Consider the following 27,322-nt stretch of genomic DNA (forward strand, 5'->3'; position numbering starts at 1 on the left):
TAGAAAAGACAAAAAAAAAAAAGAAAAGAAATTAGGGTTTAATGCTTTTAGGATAAAAAGAAGAAAATTCACATACTTCAGCTATTTACTGTGTGTATTTATTATAGCTTTCACCAGAGGGAAGCAGAGCAACACATAAATCAGTGCTTACTGAAACCACCTCCATCTCCATTAACCAGGAATGTGATTATCAAATTATAATTACACAGTGTCTAAGTCAGATGAGATTCAAGTTTCAATCAACTGAGGGGAACACAGAGGTGAAGTGAGGTGGATAGTGTAGTTAAGAGCCACTGGGATAAGGCTAAGGTAGCATAGAATGACTCAGATGCTCTATGTGAGGCACCTTACTTTTACTGGGACTTTTTTTTGGATTTTGAATTTTTGGGTATCACATATAAAAATATTGTGGATACATCCAAAAGGAAGTTAGAGTTGTTACTTCCTGAAACTCAGAATGGGAAATTTAGATGAACAGACAATTGAGGACTCCTAAATGGGCAGAAATGAAAGATGACACTTCTCATTTTATCAAACTAGGTACTAAATGTTATTTTGAGTCTTTATCTTAATTAATGCCTAATGTTTAACCTAGTTATGTATGTAAGAAGAGTGAACTCAATCTTATCTTAGTTGTATTTAAGCAAACTTGATTACTATGTAATTAAACAATAGATGCCTGTATGTTATGACAAATACATTTTATCTTGAAATTTATCATTTTTTCATTTTTTAAAGTTTTATTGAAGTATAGTTGATTTACAATATCGTGATATATTCTGCTAAAAAACAAAGTGACTCAGTTTTACCTGTACACACATCGGTTCTCTTTCAGATTCTTTTCTCACATGGATTATGACAGAATATTGGGTAGAGTTCTTTGTACTCTACTGCAGGTCCCCACTGGCCAGTCATTCCATATACCTTGTTTATCGTGTAAAGTACAGATTATTTTTAACCATGACCAAATGGAAAATCAGTTAAGTTAGATACTTATATATTTCATATTAGTATAAACATATAATTGAAATACTAGAACACTTGTTTTTTTCTAGTTTTTTTTTTTCCAAAATTCTAACTCCTCTGTGGCCCTTATCAAGGTTTGTTACTTGGATTTTCTTTTTTTTTTCTTTTTTTTTTTTTTTGGTCTTTTTGCTATTTCTTTGGGCCGCTCCCGCGGCATATGGAGGTTCCCAGGCTAGGGGTCTAATCGGAGCTGTAGCTGTCGGCCTACGCCAGAGCCACAGCAACGCAGGATCCGAGCAGCGTCTGCGACCTACACCACAGCTCACGGCAACGCCAGATCGTTAACCCACTGAGCAAGGGCAGGGACCGAACCCGCAACCTCATGGTTCCTAGTCGGATCCGTTAACCACTGCGCCACGACGGGAACTCCTACCTGGATTTTCTTAGTCAATTAGTTAATATAGCCTTAATTGTGAACATTGAAATATGTGAATAAATGTAATATTCAAACACTATTTTAGATCAGTGTTGACAAATATGAAAAGAGTCTTTATGTTGATTTTAGAGTGACTTTTAACTATCTTAAATACAATTAAAGCTTAATTGTCTCATATCCCCTTTTTTCTTCTAAATTCTAAGGTCCCATTTCACTCTGTCTTGCTTATTCTGGCAGGCTTTAATCCAGTGCGAACAGTTGAAGAATGAACTAGAGAGGCAGACAGAACGACTTGAGAAAGAACTTGCATCTCAGCAAGAAAAAAGGACCTTTGAGAAAGAGATGATGAAAAAAGAAATGACAAAAGAAAGAGAGGACATGAGATCAAAGGTGCTTAAGGGTTCAATTTGTTATCCACATTGCAGGAGAAATGTTTATGGGGATGTAATTGCTAATTCTGTAGGCTCTAATTTTTGAATGATCTTTAAAACTTTAAACCTTTTACGTAGTCTAGTTTGCTTAAAACTGAGAGTTCATAAAATTTTCTGTTCTTCAATGTATTTCTCTATAAAAGTTACATTCTCTGATCTTTCCAAAGAAAATAATTAATTAGATTTCATGATGTGAAATTGTGAAATTTACTCTAATCTTGCCATTCTGTTTGATTCCTCCTCTGTCAGAGGAGAGCAGGAGCTCTTCAGGTACCCAGATTTCATTTCAACCTTGGTTAAATCAAGGAGAGATCACTCTCCTGTTTCATCCCCACTTCTAAATTAGACTTTCAGAAGAGAAAAAAAAACCTTTCATTTGTAAGAAACCAACTGACCCCCCCCCAAAAAAAAGTGATTCTATACTCTGTACAAAATAGGTTCTAACAAATTGCATGATGAATGATCACCATCACCAGATGAATAAATGGAAGGGAGAAATTAGAGGCAAAAGGAAGAGACAACATGAAATGGGCAGTATTTGAAAAGCAGTAGCAAACTAGAATACAGAGTTTAGTGGAACTGTCTTTAAAGATGCTACAGGAAAGTGAAATTAAGTGAGATGTGGTTCATGAAGTAACCCAAACCACAGTTAGTTGCTTTGTTTTGTCAAAGCAGGCTCACAGCTTGGACCTACACATTGTCTTACAACATTCCAACATGTGATCATTGACGCAGTCAAACACCTACTGAGTCTATGGTGTGCAAGGCAATGTGCAAGCCGAGGCTGTGTAAAGAGAAAAATCACAAATTCTGCCCAGTGAGTTTTAAGTCTCACAGATACCCTTGTTTTCTTATCCTAAAAAAATCAAAGAATAAAAAAGCCTGTCAAAACCTAACTGTACTTCAGACTAACTACCTACCTTCTCTAACCTGGATTGGTGATCTCAGTTGCTGAAGAAAATCCCACAGTCTTGCAGGTGACACCACCGATGGTCTTTAGTGTCCATGGTTCCTTCGGTGCTTTTTAGCAGTGTTCCTGTGCATTCTTTTCTCTCCCATTCATTCAGGATTCAACAGATACTATTTGGAGGTCCCAGGAATGTGGTAGTCACAGGACTAATGCAGTTCCCTCATGAAGCTTATAGACTAGAGGGAGAGGTAGGCGTTAAACACCTACTACTGATTTTTACCCCTGTGATAAAGTGATTTTTTTTTTTTTTTTTTGCCACTGTGGTAAAGGCATGAAGGTACAGTGTAGAGTACCATGAGAATGGATAACAGGCAAATATGACTTAGTCTCGGAGGTCAGGAAAGACTTTCCCAAGAAAGAGACTTTGCAAACGAGACTCAGAAGGGGTGGTCCAGTGAAGAGTCTCAGACCCAGGAAGACAACATTCCCAAGGCTCTGAAGCCAGAAAGCATCATACTTTCTAGGAATCTAGAGAAGGCTCAGATGACTGGAGCATTTGAAGTTAGGTTCAGAGCAGTGGAAGATGAGTTGGGAGAAGAATGCAGGGACCATATCGTGAATGGCTTTAAAATTCATGTGAAGGACTTTTAATTTTATGCAAGCAGTGGTGGAAAGCCATTGAATGGCTTTAAATTGGGCCATGTCATAGTGTCATATTTGGGAAAAATCATCTGTCAGGAGATTTGAAGGAGAACCAGTGACTGCCTGGAGATCAGGTGGAGGTAATTGGAGTAGTCCAGGTAGGAGGTGATGGTATCTTGCAAGGACTATTTCAAATCGCTTTTATTCTCCTCAAATTCTCTACCACAGCACCTTTCCTCTCATCCTCAGCAGAGAGCCTTGCTCTCCTAACAAAGGAAGTTGAAGTCATTAGGTGTAATCACTTCAACTTATTTATTTCCCCCCACCTCTGCCTGAAGCACAGTTGCACCTGTGTTGCACTCTGGTCAGAGGGAGAGGGGCTTAATGCTAATCCTTTCTCCTTGTTGTGGATCCCATCCTCTGCCACCACTTCAGGGACCTGTTTCTATTAGTTCCCCATTCGCTTCCGCTTCCGAATCTTCAGCCTGTCCTCACTGCAAGAAGAGTCCTTATCATCAAGAAAATACTCAAATATTTTTCTCTCATCTGTTGAAAGAAACAACCATTCTAGTCTTTCTCCATCTTGGCTACCCAGAAGTTCCAACAACTCATTGCTCAATCTGTATCCAAAACGACTTATGGGAGAATATCTGAGGGTAGGATAGAGGTATCTGTCGTTTAAAAAATTGTCCAGGTGATTTCAATGTGCAGCCAAGACTGGAAGCCACCTTACTAATCCATTTCCCTCCTTACTCTTTCCCTCAATGGTCAAGTTTCTTGAAAGATTTGTCCATATGTGTTGTTTTTATTTTCTCCCCACCTCACTCACTGTTGAGCCCACTGCATTTCAGCTTTTGTGCCCCTAGCCAATGAAATTACTGTTGCTGTATTCACTGGAGACCTTCTTGTGCTATTTTTAGTGAATATTTTTCAGTTCTTACTCTCCTTAAAAGATTCTCTTTCATGTCTCTGAATCGATGTTCTTGATTTGGGAGCATGATGATGCGTGCCTTTTAGGTTACTGTGGTAAAGTGCCTTTGAGATAATGAAGGCGACATGTCCAGAAAGCAACTTGATAGGAGGTTTTAGAATTTAGCAGAGAGCTTTAGATTTAGGTGTTCAAAACGGCTGAAACATTTGAGGCTTTGATTTTAAGTATATATGTGGTATTGGTTCCTAAATCTTTATCTCTTTAGTGAGCTCCTGAACAGCTTCACTCCCCATCTTCCCTCTCATAGTAGAAACACTATTTATTCATTCAGCCGGTGGCCCAACTCAGAAATCTTGCTGTCATCCCTGTCTCTTCCTTCTCCCTCACCCTGGACATTATTGAGTCATCAAGTTCTAGGGATTCAGGCTCCAGGCAACTTTACGTTGCCCCGTCTCTCCATCCCAGTGCTTTCATACATCACCCTTGGATGATTCCGCCAGCCCCAGATGGTCTCCTTGCTTCCAGTCTCACCTCCTCCTCACCTGTTGTCTGCTCCGAAGAGTCAGAGATGATCTTTCTAAAATGAATACATCAGTAGGTCAGTCTCTTGTTTTACAGTCCTATCATGTCTCTGTCTAACCCCTTGGATAAAAAGTAGGATCTTTTACATTTTTCTTTCTCTCTTTGGCTGTGCAGTGTCATCTCCTTTCTTCCTGTATCACCACCATCCTGACCCGCTTGCACCTCCTCAAGTGTGGAGACCTGCCAGTCTGCCATGCTATTTTTCATTTCCAGCTCTCGCCTGTGCCTTTTCCCTCCCGTTTCCCTCCTTGCTACCCGCCACTGCCTAGAGGAATCTTCCTCTGGCCTCTGACTCATCCTTCATGGTTTTTCTTGATGCCACCTTTCCTCACAGTCTCCCAATGAGGAGTTTTGGGGAGCCCCTCCGATGGGCTTCCATAACTCAATTTACTGCAAATTCTTGTTGAAGTATCTTCCCTAATTTACTGTGAGTCCCTGGAGTATATGGTTTGTTAACACCCTATTGCTTGGCACATCCCTCCCACATAAAATACCCTCAATAGATATTTGTTGAATGAACACAAAGGGAAGAAAAAAGGCCCTGTGCCATTGGAAAGGCCTGACTAAAATACCAGGAGTTCAGAGGATCAGACCAGATTCCTCTCTGCAAGAGATCATGGAAAACTTTGCGGAGAAGGTGGCATTTTCACTGAGCTTCCAACAAATAGGCAAGATTTAGGAATGCAGAATGTGCAGGAGAGAATGCCGGCTATAACCAACACGAGGAAGGACACATGAGGAGGTAGATGAAGTTGTGAGCTGAGCCTTGCGTTGGTGAGACAGAGAGGGTAGCATCAAGAGCAAAGATCAACTACTGTTCCCACCTGGGAGACTTTTTTTCTGTGTTGTTTAGTGAGGAGTTCTTGCTGAGCAGTTCTACTATGTAAAGATATGTTGATGAGAATTCCTGATAAGAAGAGACAAAAGATATCTGAAATCCGCCAGGCGGTATTCCAGGTGCTTTCATGTGTAATGTTCTTAAACTGCTAAGTTTATGAGTGAAAGTGGCAACTGGAATACAATGCATTTGTGAGCTTGAGTCTTTTTTTTTTTTTTTCCTTTTACCCCCAGTAAGCCTTAGTTGACATTTCTTCTCAAGGTCATGCCCTAAATAAAGATGTATGAATAATGAGCTGAAAGTGATCCTAGCACTGAAGCCAGTACTCTCACAGGAAATGGTAGAAGGAGACTTTGGAGTAAAAGGATTTAGTGTTGAATCCACTTTGACGTTTCTATGACCTTGAAAAATTCAGTTAACCTCTCCCCATTTCAAAGGCATAAATAATGGAGTTGATCTATTGATCAGTTGATAGGATGAAATAAGTAAATATTTTGAAACTACTTAATATACTACCCGGCTTAGAGTAGACAATTTAACAAATTTTACCTTGTGGCTGTTATTCTCACTCTAGCAAGAGAGAGAGAAATAGCCTTACTGGATAGATTTCTTGGACCTATGTCTTGGTTACAAGCAGACAGAATTTAATATAAAGCCCACCATTTTTTTTATTTATTTATTATCTGAAATGAATTTGGGCAAATTAATTTTCTGAATCTCATTTTTTTTTCCAACTGAAAATTAATCCAATATATTCCTTCTCCATGGGGATTAAAACTTGCTAGCACGGGAAGTTAATCTAACAGGGAGTCTGAACAATTAATCGTAACAACATGGTTCTCATAGTTAGGGCTGGAGCAAGCATCCCTGCTGTGCTCGTGGTGGGAATGCTTGTGAGACTGGTGGATTTTCTTTCCATCTTTTTATTATTTTTCTTTTTTCCTTGCTTCTTACTCTTTTAAAAATATCATGTATGTGGGAAGCTCTAGGAGAGCAGATGCCTTCTACCTAGACAGATTTCGAATCGTTTCCTTATGAACAGTACTCGCTGTGAGTTTGTCTGTTGGCATCAGTAATGGTCCTTGGTTGCACTCAGCCACTAAGTTTGTTAGTTCAATCAGTTCTTCAATCATCTATTTATTGAATACCCCCTGCGATTTGTGAGTTTTCCTCAGTCGGGTTCCCTCAATAATAACCCATTGCTCGAATCCTTAATTCTGGTACCTCTTGTATGGGAGGTACCACTTTATACCACATTCAGTATACCAGGGACTGCTGTAAGGTAGAGCTTTCTGTCAAGCCCTCCCATCCTGGGTGTCCTTGTCTCTTGCTTGCCCCTGTCAAAGTTTAAAGGACTTACCTGATGTCAACACCCCAGACATCCAGCAGTGTTGCAGCTGTCTGTGTTCCTTCTGTCTCTGCAACAGATGTGGGTGGAGAAACTCCTGCCGTGTAACGTTGACTTCCAGATGGTGGGCGTGGGGAAAAAGAAGGTGTGACAACAGGAGGGGAGGCCTCGAGAAGTGGGTGACAGAAGGGAGCAGACAGGTAGTGGGCCGAGGAAAGGAGTGATGGGTGGCAGAGGGAGGGAGTCATATGGAAGGCGTACAATTTGTTACATGCTAAGAAACCAACTCTGAATGTACCATTAGCAAAGTAAATGTCTGCACATTTACTTCAAAAATGCGCACAATTTGAGATGTTTACCATAAGGCATAAATCCACATAAATAAGCAGCATATGATTTCTAGTAGCTGGTAATTAAATTTTCTGTTTTTAGTTCCAGAAAAGCTGTAATTACATGTTTCATAATAGGGATACTCATGAATGTGAATTTTTAAATTAAGGAAATTTAATTAAAATATTTTTATGTGTTAAATCTAACTTCTTTTGACCTTTAATTTTTATTTCAGATCATAATATGCATAAGGATAATTCATAGCTTGGTATTCATAAAAGTAATTTTATGGGCAAATTAGATTTGCAGCCAATCTTTTGATGATAAGAACATGTAAACAATCCTAAGTTACATGTACAATTCTCCACAAGCCCCAGGAAAGATAATTAATACATCTACCATCTAAATTGGAAAATAGCTACCAAGGCTCACATTTTAATACTGGCAAATTTAGTTGTAATTCAAAGGCAATCTTGATTTTTTTTAAATTGAAGTATAGTTGATTTACAATGTTCCTTCAATTTCTGCTGTACAGCAAAGTGACCCAGTCACACACACACACACACACACACACACACACACACATTCTTACACTCTTTTTTTCTTTAAGTCTTCCATCGTGTTCTTACCCAAGAGATTGGATATAGTTCCCTGTGCTGTACAGTAGGACCCCATTACTCAGTCTGTTCTAAATGTAATAGTTTGCATCTACCAACCCCAAACTCCCTGCCTGTCTCACTCTCGCCGACCTCCCCCGGCAAACACTAGTCTGCTCTCCATGTCCATGATTTGTTTCTGTTCTGTAGATAGGATCATCCGTGCCTTGTTTTAGATGCCACATAGTAGTGATATAATATGGTGTTTGTCTTTATCTTTCTGACTTCACTTAGTATGAGAATCTCTAATCTTGATTTTTTTTTTTTATAAAATTTTGGTTATTGATTTTAGTGTCGAATTCACACCCATGTTAGTGTACAATGGTAGATTTCAAATATTATTTCAATTTGTTATCAGTTTTTGTTTTAACTGATTAAAAACTAATATATATATATATTTGCTCCGGGGTAAGGTAACATGTCTTTATCACTTTAAAACTGCTGCAAATGAGAAATTAAGAACCTAGAAAATTTTGGCGTACTGGAGGAAAGTAAAATGTGTTTGTAAGCCAAAAACTCTAAAGGTTCAATCTAAGGTCTAGAAAGCATTTATAACCCTGGGAAGAAAAACTAAGAACCCGATATCCAGAGAGTTCTTCAGAAAAGCTATTTATTCTAAGAATTCATGCATTTATCAAACATTAAGCGTCATACCTCTTGAGGAGCACACCTTTGAGGAGTTTCTAGTCTAATAAGGAAACAGACAACTCAAAAAGTGTGATGTTGGAGTTCCCGTCGTGGCGCAGTGGTTAACGAATCCGACTAGGAACCATGAGGTTGCGGGTTCGGTCCCTGCCCTTGCTCAGTGGGTTAACGATCCGGCGTTGCAGTGAGCTGTGGTGTAGGTTACAGACGCAGCTCGGATCCCCGCGTTGCTGTGGCTCTGGCGTAGGCCGGTGGCTACAGCTCCGATTCGACCCCTAGCCTGGGAACCTCCATATGCCGCGGAAGCGGCCCAAAGAAATAGCAAAAAGACCAAAAAAAAAAAAGTGTGATGTGTTAAGGACCGTGCTAGAGATAGGTAGAGATAAAGAGAGGTTGTTGTAAGCATTTGTGCCAGAGTGGTGGTCAGAATGTTAAACCACCAGTACCGTAGGGGCAGCCGTCAATGAAGATGGATGCCCGCTACAAGCCAGAGCCATGACTGTCCCAACACACATGAGCCGAATCAGCCATGCGTATATGAAGGGGTGCCTATTTTGTACTGGGGGTTAGTCAAAGAAGCCTTGCTGGAGGAGTGGAGCCAGTGGCTAAGAGGAAACCTGCAAGAGGAATAGTGCTAGCTAGATAGCAGGGCTGGTGGGGTTTTTTCCAACAAAGGGAACTGCATAGACCCTCCTCTTGGCTGGTTTTGGGGGAAGTGAGTGGGATTGTAGAACACCAGTAGCTCTCTCTAAAGATAATCTGCTTTTCCAGCTCTCCCATTCAGCCTAAGAGTGATCTGATTCCTTGACATCTCTGAAATTTATTCATGACTATCTCCTCCATATCTTACGTGAGTGTCTGCTATGTCACCTTAGACTTTGCACCAAAACTTTGATTTATCCTCTTCTTACATGTTTTCCAAAATGAGTGCAGAGACCAGGGGATGAACAGGAGGACAGTACATCTTTAAGTCTAGGGAGATAGATGAGTTGAAAAGGTAAAGTAATAGAGATACCCAATCCACAGAGAAATGATTTGTAAGCCAAGACTCTTGTTAATTCAAAATATTTTAAGTATTTTTGTTTTGTCAATGATACTATCACTTGGGACTTTTATTTCCTCTCACAGATGTTGACCCTATCTCAGAATATTGCCCAACTGGAGACCCAGGTGGAAAAGGCTACAAGAGAGAAAATTTCAGCTGTTAATCAACTAGAAGAAATTCAAAACCAGCTTGCTTCCCAGGAAATGGATGTCACAAAGGTATAGAGATTTTAGTTTACCATTTACTCACATATTTTCTTTGAAAATTTTCTTCCTGATGCTCAAAGCTCAGAAAGAAGTTTCTAGTAGAAAAGTTTTGTTATTTCGAGATAATAAATGTTCACATTATGGTTATTTGTTCAACATTTACTTCTTATCAGCAGGCCCTTTGCTGGGTGCTGCAAATACAAAGATGAATTAGACACAAATAATGTCTTCGAAGAGCTTAAGGGTTAAGTTGGTGAGACACACTTGTAAGTAAGCCAGCTTTATTTGTTTAGTTACTGAATATTTAATAAAACTTGTATTGCTAAATTAGTCAATTAGGCGTAAATTTTTTTTTTTTTTTTTTGCCAGAAATAGCGTAGGTTTGGTCTTACAATAATACTAAAAGACATTTACAACATGCAAAGTGTGCTTAACGTAAAAATATTCACCATCTCTCATTCCTTTTCAGACCTGTTCTCTAAAACCAAGATTCAGTACTACAGCTTTTTTATTCTATTTGTCCTTAAATTTATACTTTACACTATGGTATCAGTGTCCAAACTATGGGTATCACAAACTTGTGAACCAAGAGCTAAAATGTTGAATGGTCCTGACTGGCTAAGGTCCATGTTTAAGAAACACTGGAAGTCTCTGTAGATTTCAGTAATCGTTGCTTTAACTAAGTACCTAAATGTGGATATGTGTGATGTAAAGAATTAAATCAATTTATTTTTCATCAATACATACACAGATAATTTTGTTAAAATACCTACCTAGTTCATATTGCATTTTACTTCTCCACATATTTTCCTAAATGTTGGCATGTTTTTCATGCCTTTATTGCTTTTTATATCTCAGTAATTTAACTTTAATATATACTAGGAAAGGAAGCCTATTTTTTCTTTTTTCCCCCTTGAATTTCTATAGTTCTTAATCTGCTTTCTAAAATGGAACCTAGCTAATATAGAAGCTTAAAATACCATATTTGCCAATCTAATTGATGTGTTTGTGTGGAGGTAGGGGTAGAAGTGAGGGAACTGGGGCAGAGGGATGGAAATGGTTCACCTGATTTAGAGGCGAAAGCTGTGCTGAGGTTTTCCAGTTCATTGTCAGGAGAGAACTTTCTGTTGAAATTTGGTGTTGTAGAGAATGACTGCTGTGTCTTTAGAACTGCCCCAAGGGACTCAAACATCAGCGTTCTGCCTTGAGGTTGCTTTCACCCCTGAGATAGTATAATTCTAGTTCAATTTAATTTGTTGATTTATTTTAGATGAAATTTAAGTGTTATGGATAAACTCAGCAAATGCTGAACTGAAATTAGTGAGGCAGGGAAACTTTAAACAGAAAATTAGGGATAAAATTATTTTCAGTAGGACCTAATGCTTAGATGAATATCTAAATCTGTATGTAATAATTTTGTATTGGTGTTAGTCTTTAAACACCATGACTGTATAATTGTTATTTTCTGGTATTATGATTTGGATTTTTAAAATTTCATTCATATGTGTAAATCAAATAGATTGGACTAGTGAAGAAAGTCAGGGAGCCTATGATTTTTTTCTGTCATTCTTAATTTTTAAATTTTATCTGGCTTTAACTAGTAACTTTTTGTAAATTACCAGTTATTTTTGAAATGGGAAGGATCGACTCACACACATTGAAAATATTTGAATTTCAAATATAATTTTTAGTAATATTGTTTTTCTAGATTTTTTGAGGATCATTGGGGAAAAGCTTACTGACTTTTTCTTTTGTCAGTATAATTTTTGAACACAGATTAGTTCCAAGTATTCTTTAAACAGAGGAAATTTATATAGGTTTTATAAGATTCTCATACCTCAACAATGATGAAACCAGTTTCTCAAGTTCTAATGATCATTTTTGGAGAACTACCAAAACTGAAAAGTTTCAAGCAAATATAGCAAATGGATGACACATGATTTTTGGAAACTTGTATTTGTAACTTAGAAGCTGACTTAACAGACTTGTGTGTTACTGGATCTCTCTGCAGGCTCTCAGTTATCTTAAAGGTTCCTAACTTCTTTGTTTAGATTTATCTGCTAATTACATTTTCCAAATATATTTATATGTCTGTAGATGCCCTGGATTGGGGGAAAAAATAAAAGATGATAATCAACTTTAAGACACTATGTATGTTTATTATTCAATAATATATTAAAGTTATTTCACTTACATGTATATTTTCTTTTAATGTTGAATGCTATAGTTATTTTAAAAGCAGAGTTGGCTTAGTCCCAGTCCATGACTTTCACTAGACAACCTTTCTTAACTTAAACACGTAGTATTGTGCATGGTAAGATTGACATTATCTACAAAGCTGATAGTAAATTTTGACTGGGTCCTACTCTACACCTAAATATTGCTAATATAGCCTATTAGCAGAGAGAAAAATTCCTTTATAAATTTCCTTGAATAAAAGCCTGATAAAATCTTTAAAGGAAAGTTTTATAATATAGAGTGTCTATTTGTGACAACTTTAATGAATAATAATATAGCTTAATATTTTAATTAATAATTTTTCCCAGTTAAAAATGAGATGATAGTGTATTTTGAATGGTAATATATAATTGAATCTATTAGTTTACCTTAAAAAATATTGGACGTATTACTCAAATTCCCTAGTTATGCACTTCTCTAGCTGTAATTTGAAATCGTTAGACTCAGTAATGTCTGATATTGCCTCCACATCTTATAAGAATATATTAAATATGCTAATAGAAAATGCCATTCTCAGGAAAGTTCTATTGTATTTTATTTGTATGACCTCTAGAGGGCACCAGAAGATCTAATTGCAGGGATAGTCTGTTAGATTCCAGCAGCTATTGATCCAGTTTTTATAATCTAACAGGTGTGTGGAGAAATGCGCTATCAACTGAATAAAATCAAAATGGAAAAGGATGATGCAGAAAAGGAGCACAGAGAGTACAGAACAAAAACAAAAAGGGATCTTGAAATTAAAGATCAGGTAAGATTTGATAAGTATATCTGCAGCAATTAAAGACTATCTAATGTTTCTTTCTAAAGTTGTGGTTTTATTCCCAAGTCATTTATTTCTATTGTTTCTAACTAATGGAATGATCCAATTTATACTATTAAAAGAACTTCATTTACAGTTGCCTAAAATTATCACCTTTCTCATGAAATCGTGAGAATACAACTGCATGCATATGAAATTTCAATCTGACAGGTCATAAATATACATTTAGATGTGTGTGTCTATTACTTACAAAAGTTAAAAAAAAATGTTCTAATGCACAGTTTGAACCTAAAATATATGTACATAAAGTTCTCAAAAGATGCCAACTCGAGTCCAATTTTAAGAGAAAAAGTTTAAAATTTGTGAGATGAGATGAGTTGATATGTAAATATGTCAATCAAATTGATTGTTGGCAGAATGAAACCAGTTTTAACTAAGATAACCATGAATATGTTTGCTCAGGAAGCCTAAATTCAGGGAAATTAGAAATGTTAGGGAAAAATGCTGCTTACTTCAATTTCAGTTTGAACAGATGTTTTACATTAAATCTTAGTTGAGATCCTGTAGATACTCCAATTTTAATTGACAACGTGGATAAAATTTTTGGAGAAGCAGTTCTAATAGGCTGACTTTTGGTTTTCTAATTTTATGTTATAGTACAGAACATTGAAAGCTTTAATTCTTTGTATTCAATGAAAGCAGGTTGATACATCCATTTATTCAATTAAGACTGAGTTCTCAGTGTCATTATTTCAAAGAAATAGCTTTGATTTAAAAATAGATAGCCCTAACCAAATTTTTTGAAAAATATTTCTAGTTCAACACTTTTTGCCATATTTCCAACTTACTTCTCTTTCAACACAATCAACTCTCTATGCAAACAGTACAAAGACAATTAGGAAAAGTATTGAAAATGAAAGTGATAATGAAATTTAGTATAAAAAAGTTTTCAAGTTGTGGCTGCAAATCTAAAGAACCAAAATCAAATTCTGCTTTTGTGTGACTATATTCCAAGTGTTATAATGAGTTTTAAATTTTCAGAGTTTTCTGAATTATTAACATGTACAAATAATGAAATTATTTTATTCCATCCAGTTGGGGGCGTGCCTGATAGTGAAATTAAAAATCCTTCCTATCAGGAACTGGAGATCTAGGACTACCAAACAACACAGAACTTTCCTTTTCTGATGTATTATGACTTTTTTGTTAAGGTATCATATTGTCACACTCACTAGCATTACTGTATACTTTTGTGTTATTCTGTTGCATCAGCTAGCATAATATTTTGGACTAACTAGAAACGTCTAATAAAGAAGACTCCTGAATTATTTAAAAATTACATTTTAATATTCTAGAGAGAAAAAACACTATAGGAACAATAAGATTAGAATATCACTTGTAAATGAATCACATGTGGAAATATTTGTAATCTGTTCTTTAGCACCGTATCTCATTTTAAATAACCAGTAATGATGCAGAGGCTAAAGTTGCAGAAGTTTAAAAGGAGCAGTTTTCATTTGTAAATCTTTCCTGCTAAATAGTGAAACATGAACAATTTTCGTAATGATTTTAGTGTTATTTTTAGACAGAGTTGTGCCTTTTTAGGAGGTCAGAAAGTCAGGAATAAAACCTCTGAGCAGTTATAAGATGTTCACAAATGTAATGTGCTTATTGCTGTTTTTCTCTTGGAAAGAATTTGAGGAAACCTTATAGGTGCTCTTTGTAACTATTTTGTACTGAACAGACAGTTTCAAAAAAGAAAGTAGTGGTGTCTCATTCCATGGATGATCTGGAGGAGCAAAGCAGCAATTGTTCTTTGGTCTCTCAGCCATGACCTGACCTTCTGTCTTTAAGACCCGAGAGCTACTTTGCTTGGCCACCATCTGCACTCAAGAGAGGAATTTCCATTTAACTTTTAAAAGCTGGGCATGTTGAACATTTATCTGAAATACGTAGAATACTATAAAGCCTATTTGACTTTTAAAGTGTTCTGTACCATGCAATTCAGAATAACACGAAGACTGTCTCTATGTTTACAAACGAGGTGTTCCTTGTAATATAGTCATTTTATTTCTATTTTTGTTAATCTGGCTTCTTGATACATCTTTCAAGTAGGTGGGAAACTGTCAGGTTGGAATGTGGTGAGAACAAGAGCTTTTTTGATGCACACAAAATAGGGCAAATGGTTGACCATCAAAATCATTTTCCTCATGACCCAAGCCTTGACTCTGGCATAATTAGAAGGAGAGGTTAGGAGAGTAACAATGGCAAATCCCTTCCTCCCATTTTCTCCTTTTATTTTATTTTTTTTCTTTCAATTGTGTCGGGAACCGATGGATGGGCAGATTATCCTTCCCATCAACTCTTTTGTATCTCTTCAGCTTAGAGAGCGCCTGTCAGCCTCATCGGATGCTTCACACACACACACACACACACACACACACACACACACACACACTAAATAAAAAAGTAAAAAAGATATTTGGTATGGAGGAGAAGGAAAATTTTGTGCCCTGAATTTTATGAGAAAATTTTGTAGGCAACAGTTACACACATATACATACTCCATTATGGGAATTTTAAAACATATATAAAGAGAAAGAGAATGTTATAATGAATTCCCACATCTCCATCACCTAGGCTCCAAATTTTGCCAACCCTGTTCCATCGACCTCATATTTTTTTCCCTCCTTCTTCATCTTCATTGTTGTCCTCATCTTCTTTGTCATCTTTGTTGTCATCCTTTTCTTCTCCCTCTTCTCTTCTGTCTTCTTCTTCTCCTTTTGCTGAAGTATTTAAAGCAGACCTCAGACATTGTTATTTTGCCCATAAATATGTCTGTGTGCATCTATGAAGGTTTTTTTTTCATGATCACTATGTCATTACCACACCTAAAAGTATTAACAATTCTTTAATATCATATAATGCCCAACCCATATTCAAAAAATTTTTAAACCATCTCTACAATGTTTTATAGTTGCTTTATTCAAATCAGGAAAACAAATATGTTTTTATGTGTTAGAATGTCATGTTAACCTTCTTTAATAGGAAATAAAGGGAAATTTTAGGAAAATTTCTTTGTCTGTTGTCAGTACATGTCATGATTGTGCAGTGTAAGGTACTTCATCATCATTCTAAAGAAATACGAATTAATCCTGCATCTGAAAGAAATGGCTACCATGCAGCAACCCCGATCATCGTATTCTGTAAGGAGCCCTTTAGTTTGAGATCCGAAATACATAATTAATTTCAGAGCCTTACATTTAAGACCTAGGAATGCAGCAGGAAGCCCCTCTTGTTACCCGGGCAGGACGAAGGCTGGCTGGCTCTGAAATGAGTGATGCATAAGTGGAATTTTCCTTGCCAACTTCCATTTTGGTAGGTGAATTTCAGAAGATAATTCTTTATAGCCCCTAATCTTTGATCAGGGCCTAGTACAGAATGAAAATACAGGGCCCTTCGTTCAAGAAGGAAGAAAAGCGTGCTGTTAAAGGTACTCGAAGGTAGAGCATTTTCCTTTCTTCTGCAGTCAGCTTTCCCTCTCCGTTCCTCAGCGTCTTCCCTCCCTCTTTCTTTCTTTCTCTCCATCTCTCCACACACTTTTTTATGTCATGGTGTTTTTATTTGCTATTCAATGTTGGACTCCCTCCAGGGATACTCATGGGGGTGGGGACAGAGTACAGACCCCCACAGGTGCCCCATGACTGGGTTTGCCCGTGAGTCATGGTTTCAAGCTTCTCCCTCCTGCCGGCCGCAGGACTATACACCATGCCCTGGTGGGGAGGGGAGTCAGTCTTCCCAGCCCGAAGTGCCAGCCGAGCAGCCCTCTGGAGATTGCAGCCTGCACACAGGGACACCCTTGGTACCAGGATCAGGGTGCGCAGAGGCTCCGTACTGAGTCCCCTGAGCGTGCTTCAGTGCTGCCAGCCTGGAGCAGAAATGGTCACCTCCATGTCCTGCCCTGAGCCGTCAGGAGTGTGCACACTCAACCTAGCCTTCCCCAGGCTCCCGCCAGAGGTAAAGGATAACAGCAGAACACCTGCCTTCCCCCAACTCTGCCGGACGCGGTCCCACCCGAGGTGCAGCGCAGCAAGGTCCCAAGGCAGGGCCGGAAAGAGGAAGCTGCAAGGGAACAAGTGTCTGAGGTCTTCCCCAGTGCTGCGGGGGAGCAGCGAAGAGACAGAACCCCGGGTCTGAGTGGGGCTTCCATTATCCCAACAGTTCATTTAGGAAACACAAATGCCAGGATAAAATGATGAAGAATTTTAAGACCTGGACCCCAGAGCATAAACTCCAAGTTCTGGGCCCTGTATGAGCACCCTGATCACATGCCCACGAAGCGCCCACGGCTAGGGTGGCGACAGGCAGACAGAGGTTTGGTGTGCTCACGCACCTCGTTCACCCCTACTCACACATGCAGACTTGTGTGCACGGTGAACACGCTCAGGCGTCCCGTATCTGTAAGAGGGTCGGCCAGCTACAGCTCATGGGCCGCATCTGACCTGCAGTCTGTTTTCTCAAATCAAGTTGTAGCAGAACACAGCCACTTCATTTGTTAAGGCATTGTCTACTACGTACGACTGCTTTCCTGCCAGAAAGGCAGAACTGAGGAGTCGTGGCAGGGGCCCCATAGCCCACCAAGACTTAGAAATATTTATTTTCTGAGCCTTTACAGGAAAAGCTTGCCAACCCTGGCCCAAAAGGACAGAGATACAACTACATGTTAAGTTTCCCCTGCTGTCCTGGAATGTGGACCTTAGAGATTAGAGATTCCTCAATCTTAAACTGTAACTTAACAGTTTCAGGGTACTTCCCAGTATAGCAAATGTGCCTGATCCCTCGTCTCAATCATTTAATGGCATCAGCAAGCGAGTGTATGACCGGCTGTAGTGTTACTACCTTACCAGGGGCACATGGCTTAATAATGGCTTGGATGGGAGTATAAATATATAAATTATTTCTGTTGTACATTTTTAGGTTGGTTCAATTTCTTTCAGAGGTATGAAGACTTTCTCATCAGTATGGTTTAAGTTATAACTTTGGAGTTAAGGCTACAATTGAGTAGGAAGCATTCAAATTCAAAATTACCTGAATGGGGTAATCAAAGGAAATCTTTAAGGGTGGAGCACAGATACAAAAGAAATAGACAATAAAATTTTGGCTGGAAAAAGAGGGCAAAAAAGGATTTGAGGGCGGCTCCTATCTACAGCAGTATGACTCTTGCCCTCGAATGCTGACAGTAAATGTGGGCTGTGTCAACACAGGAGTTACTTCCTAAATTCAGTTGCATTAATTAGATTATCGGGAATAGTACTTCTGTTTTGTGTGGCCTTGTGTAGTGATCAGAGGAAGCCCTACACATCCTAATAGTAAGTCCTTCTTAAGGTGAGAAAAATAAAAGCAAAAAAGAAAAAAATGAAGGATTGCACCTTTCTACTCTTCACTGTCTTTAGGAACTTGACGGATAATTTCAAGGAGAAAGTTCAACACCTCTTCTTGATCTTTAATATGGAAAGAATAAGAGCAAAGAGATTTAATTGCAGCACCTAGAAATCACAGTAGCCTGAAATGAGAGGTTTCTGGCAGGAAGATGATTGAGGTAGATGGCTGCAAGAGGCCACAGAACTTTCTTCTCCGAAATGTTTAGCTTTAAACAGCAGCAGCAACGTTCTTTACCTGAAGCCCCAGCTAATGGACTTCTGAGATCCGCGGTCTCCTATTTGCTTCTGGAGACATCTTAGGAATATCTCATTGTATGTGTTAAAGTAGCGAGAAGTGGTATCCCTCTTTTTTACTTGTTTAGCACCTTCAGAGGAAAGTAAAATCCTGTTCCGCTCTCTCCTCTCTTACACGTCTGTAATGCTGTGTACTCTTCAGAAGGCTTCGGGGGGATATATGGAGATAATGGATGGGTTCTGAGAGCTAGACTTCAGAGACTTATCCAACTACCACCTGCAGTCTCACTTCTATCTCTAAAAAAGTGCCTGGGAGGGGGCCACTTGGTACATGCCTTTAGTACATGTCATCACTTGGTCCCGGTGATGACAGAGTTGCTCTCCAGTGTTCTTCACACCCTCTTTCAGTGCTGGGGGCTTAGCACATTCCTTTCCCTGCATCTCACTCAGACCGCAGCCCCTCGAGAGGGTGTAGCCTACTCAGACCAGCATACTCGGCACTGTGGGGGTGTTACCTAGAAGACCCAGGTCCTGCCCTTAAGGGGTTTATATTCTAGTTGAAGAGACGGAGTACACATTTGAATATGCCTTAAAAATACTTGCAAAGTAGCATATCGACAAGTGCAAATTAATGTAGTGTGAACTTCATGCTGGCTACAGCCCATGAGAGGGAGAATCTGGTTCCATGTGTGTGATGCAATAAAACTTTTTTTTTTTTTTTAATAGCATCTTCCCTAAGTATGCCCTAAAGCATTGTTCAGCACACTTAGATACATTTGTGTTCTTATCACAGCCTAACCAAAAATTCTGAGAAAATTCTTCAGCCTGGCGTATGTCTAATAAATCAGCTTTTGTTCTTGTGCTGTCTGATGCTTGAATGGGACAATAGGATTATGTAAATAATTTTAAATACCTCTGTTTAATAAAATATTAACTTAATATTTTTCTGAAACACCATGTAAAGCTATTTCTTCATTGAAAATTATAATTATGTTGGTAAGGTGAAAAAATTAGCAGTAAAAAAGTGAGTTTGATTTTTTTTTTTGAACAAAGAAACAGTGTCAAATCAATCCAGTGAGGAGTACTACTTTGGAGATCCTTGGGGCATTTAGCATTAATAACTTTAATGATGATTTGGGTAGTGGTTTTAGGTAGCAGCATATATATATGTGTGTGTATTTTATATATATATATATATAAAATTCACAAAAACACTATAGAAATTCAAATGCTCAAAAAGTCATTTAATTTTCCAGCAAAGATGATAATGCTATTCATAATAATAATATGTTTTTAAATGAAATGTATACACAGAAACACTGTATCTGAAAACAGCAATTTAGGGCTATTTGGAGATAATGGCACAAATAGGAAATAAAACAAGCCCTTTTAGAAATAATATGCCTTATGGGATAAACATTTAGAAGTAAATGTTTGCCTTTGGATAGAAATATAAAACTGTAAAATGAGCTCGAGAAATATTTTTGTGTTTTAAGGAAGTCGTAAGACTTGTCAGTTACTGTCCCTAAAGAAATACAACATTTGCTACATTTCAATTTCCGTGGATGTTAAATATTTTGGTCTGTAAAAAATTTTTTGCATGCTTATTTATTTATTTTGTCTTTTTTAGGGCCGCACCCATGGCTTATGGAAGTTCCCAGGCTAGGGAGCTGCAGCTGCTCCTGCCTACGGCTGCCAGCCTACACCACAGCCACAGCCACACGGGATCCCAGCCACATCTACAACCTACACCACAGCTCACGCCAGGTTCTTAACCCACTGTGCAAGGCCAGGGGTCGAACCTGCATCCTCATGGATAGTAGTCGGGTTCACTGTCACTGAGCCACAACGGGAACACCTGCATGCTCATTTTGACTTTAAAAGTTGACCCAACCTTCTAACCTTGCAGATTCCCTTCTCAGATACCAAGTCTGCAATTCTGGCAGGTACCAGGTGGCAGCAGCTCTTCGAATATATGTCCTTGTAGGCCAGCAAGCTGAGTGGTATTAGACATAGGACAGCTACAGATGCTTCTTTTTCCAGTCCAGAAATATTAATACCAATAACCAGTATAAATATTACTAATTACTACATATATACATACATTGAAAAACAATATTGTATAAACATAAGCACATTCACAGAAGCCAGTAATTCCATCACCCAGTAGAGCAAACTGTTTTCATTTTTCTGTTTTACCTTCCACTTTTTGTTCCATATGCATATATAATATTTGCAAGTAGTAAACATAGCCTAGATATAATTTTTTCACTTAACAACAGCTTAAGCCTTGTATGTGTTGCTGCTGCTTCTTCCTATGGCCGTTAACGTGTACTTTTAAAGGAAAGCGATGTCAGATCTTGAAGAGAACATACTGTTGTAAATTTGGAATCCTTTTGCCCTAAACTTCACCTATTGCTTTAACTCAGTAACCATATATGGCCTGCACTGTGCTGGCCTAGAAGGAACTTCTGTTCTTCAACAAGGAAGTAGGTAAGACAAGTTTGCAAATAAATATACATCAAAGGACACCGTATTGTTAGCAGGCTACAAAAGAGCATGGTGACTTAAGAGAAGGAGAGAGGACAAAATTGAAGGATGGTAAGGATGTTGCCCACCTTAGATGGGAGACAAGGACATTTAGGTTGGATGGTGGCAGCTTGAGCAAAGGAATGGAGGTGGGGAGGGTGCAGGGAAGGAGGAGGTGTTTAAGGGACACATGTGTCTTTTGATTCCATAGCATCCTTGTCTCACTGACCTCAGTGTCCAAGTGCCACATCTTTGATATAAAAGATTGTCCACAGAGGAGTTCCCTGGTGGCTCAGCAGGTTGAGGAACCAGTGTTGTTACTGCTGTGGCACAGGTTCAATCCCCTGACCTGGGAACTTTGCAGGTGTGGCCAAAAAAAAAAGATTGTCCTTAGAAAATGGTCTTCTATAAGGTTCAGAATTCCAGTGTCATTGCCTGCTTATGTTGGCACTGAGGTCATATTATATTTTGGGAACGTTTGCATAAGTTTTACATTTCTTTGTATAAATTCTGTGTAATGGATTTTCAAATGTCAGATAACATACAACAAAATTTCATCTTACTGGCAGTGTTAGAATCGAGTGGGATTAGTTTTCTGGAAATAAATAAATGACAGTTACCTTAACAATTTGTAGATTTTCAATAATGGAAGCTGAAACACAAAGTATACAGGGTACGTTTTACCGATGGACTCTGAGTCCAAAGACTTGACTTCTTGATGTGGCTTCTCAGCTAATTTCCTGGGCAAACCTCTCAGAGCCTCATTTTCTTTCCCAGTGAAGTGACAAGCTTGGATAAGTGAAACCTAAGGTTTTCTTTATCTCTAAATGCCAGTGTTTCCAGAAACATGGGAAATACTTCTCTGCCCTTCTTAATTATAAATTAAATATTCCTAAAATCAATAAAAATTATGTGGATTCTCAGTGTCATTCCAAATTTCCCAGTTATTCACTCTGAATTTATAAAAATGACATTTCTGTTACAGTAACCATGAAATTTTAGTGTCATTAACTTTAGATTATATTCTTTTCATTATTATCAATAATTGAACAATAAAATGTCTAGCCTCTTCAACAGTTGAATTTAATTCCAAGTTAGACACCATTTAATCTGCAATAAGGATTAAAGTCCTACTCAATTTAGGACGAAGTTCTATTGGAAATATGTTAGGCAACAGCAAACTGCTCAAGGTAGTATTTTGGAGAAGAAGTTGCTTTTTAGAAAGTCTGTAGAATTAAATTTTGTCAGTCAGAATTTTGTACCTGTGTGAAATGAACCCCATGAGAGGGACATGGGTAACTCCTTTGGAGAAACATGGCGTTAATAGCTAGTGCTTTTACTTTCAGTTTTTTTCTGTTTGTTTGTTTGTGGCCACATCCACTGCATGTGGAGATTCCCAGGCTAGGGGTCGAATCGGAGCTACAGCTGCCGACCTACACCACAGCCACAGCAACGTCAGTCCGAGCCACATCTGCAACCTGCACCACAGCTCATGGCAGTACCAGGTCCTTAACCCACTGAGTGAGACCAGGGATCGAACCTACATCCTCATGGATGCTAGTCAGATTTGTTTCCTATGAGCCACGACGGGAACTCCTCCTTACTTTCCATTTTTATTGGGTGATCTCATAAATAGCCATTGCAGTGAAATGCTGTGGCAATTCTGGATCTAGATGACCCAGAATGTGATCTGGGTTTGGATTTTTTAATCATCAGAATGAAAACAAATTTTTAAGAGATTTCACATATACCTGGCATGTTCCCCTGACCCTCACTGGAGTCCAGTATGAGAGGCTGCTCTGGACAGAGATTCTAGATAAACTGCAGGCTGCTCATGACTCTTAATAAATTGCAAGGTGTTCAGGGAGTTCCTGTTGTGGTTCAGCAGAAACAAACCCAACTAGTATCCAAGAGGATGCAGATTCTATCCCTGGCCTTGCTCAGTGGGTTAAGCATCTAGCATTGCTCTGAACTATACCGTAGGTCACAGACATGGCTCAGATCCCATGTGGCTGTGGCTTTGACTATGGCCGGCAGCTGCAGCTCTGATTCGACGCCTAGCCTGGGAACTTCCATATACTACATGTGTGGCCCTGAAAAGCAAAAAAAAAAAAGGCAAGGTGTTTGGATTTTTGTATTGCTGTTATTAAGAGATGGTCAAGGTAATTTAACCCTTTTTGGCATTAACATTCATATTTAAGTGGATCTGTTACACTAACATTTAGACTTTAGGGGAAAGATAAGAAAGCAGAGTGTCCTTATTTCTGGCCTGCTTTCTGACTTCCTGAGAATTTTGGCGTTTCCTGAGAAGAATAGAAATACTTTTCTGTATAGAATCTCTCTGCTTCCACCTGAAGTTCTGATATTCATTCGTATGCATTCTCTCTCTCTCTCTCTTTTTTCCCCTTGACCCTCCTGCCTCCAGTGTTAATAACACATGCAAGTATAGCATTAGCCTGGCTTCAGAAGCCCGAGTCAAGCTGTGGTCAAAAGTTCCCTGTAAAGCGCAAGGGAATGCTCATGTCTTAGGATGACAGTCAACGAAAAATGGGAAGCAAAGACTTTTAGGGGAATCTTAAGAGATGGAGGAGAAGGAATTGTTGAATTGCTTGACGTGAAAGATGGTCCCATCATTGCAATTACTGCCTGTTATCTTGGGCCCTTCTTTCACTTGCTCGGCATTTTCTCCTTACGGAGAGGTAATCATCATATCCTAATTTGAATTAGAAACTTAAGGGTGTCATTTCCAAGTTGTCTCTACACTTAAGTTTATCATAGAAAAATAGGGCTGGGTCAGTGTTTCTTCCCTAATTGAACATCCACTCTGTGTATAGTGATTCAAGTTCTTTATAGTGTTGGTATTAACAAGAGCCAGATGTGTTTTGGTGTAAGAGGAGAGTTAAGACAAATGGATGGTCAAAAATCCATGTATATATTTTAAGTCTATGTAGATATATATATCTTTGTGTATATATGTTTATGGTACAGATAATACATAATACAAGCCATGTGACTTACCGATAAACAGGCTTTCTCGAGCAGTGAAGTCTGAAGTGTGAAGTCTCTAAGGGCTGAATTTAGGATAATTTAGACTTGCCTCTCAGCCAGGAGAGAAAGAAGGACCCTACTGTTATTCCAATTGTAAAAACAAGAAAAGAAGAGTGGAGGAAAAGGAAAAAAAAAAAAAAAGGAGGAGATAATGAGGAAGGCTTTAGAAGGCATCCTAAAGACATTTACACTAAGAACAACTGGGTTGTCACCTCTGTTTACTCTGTTTCACATTCATCGGTAACTCAGGAGAGGCCAACATGCCCACAGATCCATTCTTATATCCTATCCGTAGTTTCAGGAAGGATCCGTAATCATAATTGCTGTAGCTCCTCATCCCACCCCACTTGCCCCCATCGTTGCTGGTCGTTGAGAGTAACTTCATCGAGCTTGGCAGTTTTCAGAGGACGCTTTCTAACCACATAGCAATAAAGTGCATGACAGTAATTTGTATCTTCAGTATTCACACTTCATCTCCTTTATCCATTTATCTGTTTACGGCCGCTTGGGTTGTTTCCTTGTCTTGGTAATTGCAGATAATGCCACTGTAAATATTGATATGCCTGTATCTTTTTGAGGTAGTGTTTTGTTTTGTTTTTTTTTTAAATATATTCTCAGCAGTAGAATTGCAAAGTCATATGGTAGCTCTATTTTTAGTTTTTTGAGGGACCTTCATACATTTTCCATAGTAGCTGCACCAACTTACATTCCCACCAACATTTGTTATTGTGGACTTTTTGATAATAGCCATGCCAACATGTGTGAGGTGATATTTCATTGTGGTTTTGATTTATATTTTCCTGATGACAAGCAATGTTGAGCATCTTTTCATGTGCCTCTTGGCCATCTGAATTTCCTCTTTGGAAAAATGTCTTCAGTTCTTCTGCCCATTTTTAAAAATCAGGTTGTTTGTTTGATTTTGAGGTGACGTAGAGCTGTTTATATATGTTGGATATTAATCCCACATTGATCATATCATTTCAAGTATTTTCTCCCATTTACTAGATTTTCATTTTTTTGATCGTTTCCTTTGCTGTGCAAGAGCTTTTAAGTTTCATTGGATCCCATTTGTTTATTTTCGCTTTTATTTCCTTTAGGAGATGGATCCAAAAATATACTGTTGTGATTTATGTCAAAGAGTGTTCTGCCTAGAAAGTTTTAAAAATCAGGATGAAAACTTTTTATATTGATATTTATACTTTAACAACTATATTTAAGGCGTTTAGTCAGTCCTTATTATATGCTGCCCTTCTAGTAAGTGTATGATGGTATCTTATTGTGGCTTTAAATTGCATTTCCCTAATAATTAATGATATTAAACATCTTTTCAGGTACTTACTTGCCCTCCATACATCTTCTTCAGCTATATCTACTTCTACACTCCAGCTCAAGAAACTACCATCTTTACCAGTAGTACTGTAGTAATGTCCTAATTGGCTTCTTTTTTTTCCCCCCTGCTTCAACCCATTTTAGTCCCTCTCACAGCCATAGGGATCTATTAAAATCTGTGTCAAATCTGTCCCTCAACTTTTTTTTTGTCTTTTTTAGGAGGTTCCCAAGTTAGGGGTCGAATCAGAGTTGTAGCCGCTGGCCCACACCACAGCCACAGCAACGTCGGATCCTTAACCCACTGAGCAAGGCCAGGGACTGAATCTGCATCGCCATGGATATTAGTCAGATTTGTTTCCACGGAGCCACGACGGGAACTCCTTGTCCCTCTTGTGATTGCAACTACCAGTGGTTCGCTACCTCAGTAGAGGTAAAAGTCACAGTTCTTAGAATTAATCCACAGAATGTTTCACAGTCTGGCCCTCCTGTTACCTCTCTGCCCTTATCTTTTGCTTTTCTCCTCCATCACCCTGCTCTCGCCACCTTGACTTCTTTGCTCTTCCCCAAACACATTAGATACAGTCACACTTCAGGTATTTTGTCTTTGCTATGCCCTTCGCATAGAACATGGTTCTGCAAGATAGCCTTATGGATCAGTAGCTTAATGCTTTCAAGTCATTGCTTTAAATTATCTCCTCTGTGAGCCTATTCCTGAGCAATAGTATTTTTTTTTGTCTTTTGTCTTTTGTTGTTGTTGTTGTTGTTGTTGCTATTTCTTGGGCCGCTCCCTCGGCATATGGAGGTTCCCAGGCTAGGGGTTGAATCGGAGCTGTAGCCACCGGCCTACGCCAGAGCCACAGCAACGCGGGATCCGAGCCGCGTCTGCAACCTACACCACAGCTCACGGCAACGCCGGATCCTTTAACCCACTGAGCAAGGGCAGGGACTGAACCTGCAACCTCATGGTTCCTAGTTGGATTCGTTAACCACTGCACCACGACGGGAACTCCAGCAATAGTATTTTTATTTTGTTTTGTTTTGTTTTGTTTTTGCTTTTTAGGGCCACACCTGCAGTATATGGAAGTTCTCTGTCTAGGGGTCGAATCAGAGCTACAGCTGCTGGCCTATGCCACAGCCACAGCAACGTGGGATCCGTGCGTTGTCTGTGACCTACACCACAGCTCACGGCAATCCCAGATCCATAACCCTGTGAGTGAGGTTAGGGATCGACCCCTGCGTCCTCACGGATACTAGTTGGGTTTGTAACCCGCTGAGCCACAATAGGAACTCCCCTGACCACTTTATTTTAAATTGTACACTATTCCTGCAGTATTCCCTTTCCCCTTTCTGCCTTATTTTGCTCTGTATCTTACTCATTTATTGTGTTTGTATAACATTAGCTTCATGAGGTTGTGTTCTCCTCCGTCCTGCATACAACCCATTAGCAAAAGCAAAAACTGAGTTGAATAGTGTTATTCTTCCATGTAACCACCTGGCATGTCTTCCCATTTGCATTTAGAAACTAACGTCTACACTCCTTTCCATATCCTGCCAGGCCCTGCATAATCTGATCACCAACTATCTTAACAGCTGCTCTTCTCGCCTACTCTTCCTGTCTCCATTCACTTGAGCCTCACACTTTTCCTTTAGCTTCTCAAACATGCCAGGGCCTTTGGACAAACATCTGCCTTATGTGTTCTTCCTCACCCTTCCTGCGCGTAACTAGCTTCTTTTCTTTCTTTGGTTTCCACCTAACAGACTTCACTTTTCTACCTAC

At 38.9% G+C, this 27,322-nt stretch overlaps 1 protein-coding gene across 11 annotated transcripts in view; it reads left to right on the forward strand.

Moving 5' to 3' along the window:
* SDCCAG8 (SHH signaling and ciliogenesis regulator SDCCAG8) overlaps positions 1-27,322 on the forward strand; it is a 250,606-nt gene that overhangs the window by 69,607 nt on the left and 153,677 nt on the right. For 10 of the 11 annotated variants that reach the window (XR_007131197.1, XR_007131195.1, XM_047754910.1 and 7 more), the window contains 3 exons: positions 1,640-1,792; positions 9,844-9,978; positions 12,836-12,952. Coding sequence is in view for 8 of the 11 variants with exons in the window: in XM_047754910.1 (XP_047610866.1) it covers positions 1,640-1,792; positions 9,844-9,978; positions 12,836-12,952 (405 nt within the window). In the remaining 3 variants the exon portion in view is untranslated. The remainder of the gene's footprint in view (positions 1-1,639; positions 1,793-9,843; positions 9,979-12,835; positions 12,953-27,322) is intronic. The other variant, XR_007131196.1, reaches the window with a different exon arrangement.

This window comes from Phacochoerus africanus, chromosome 12 (assembly GCF_016906955.1).
Source record: "Phacochoerus africanus isolate WHEZ1 chromosome 12, ROS_Pafr_v1, whole genome shotgun sequence".
NCBI lineage: Eukaryota > Metazoa > Chordata > Mammalia > Artiodactyla > Suidae > Phacochoerus > Phacochoerus africanus.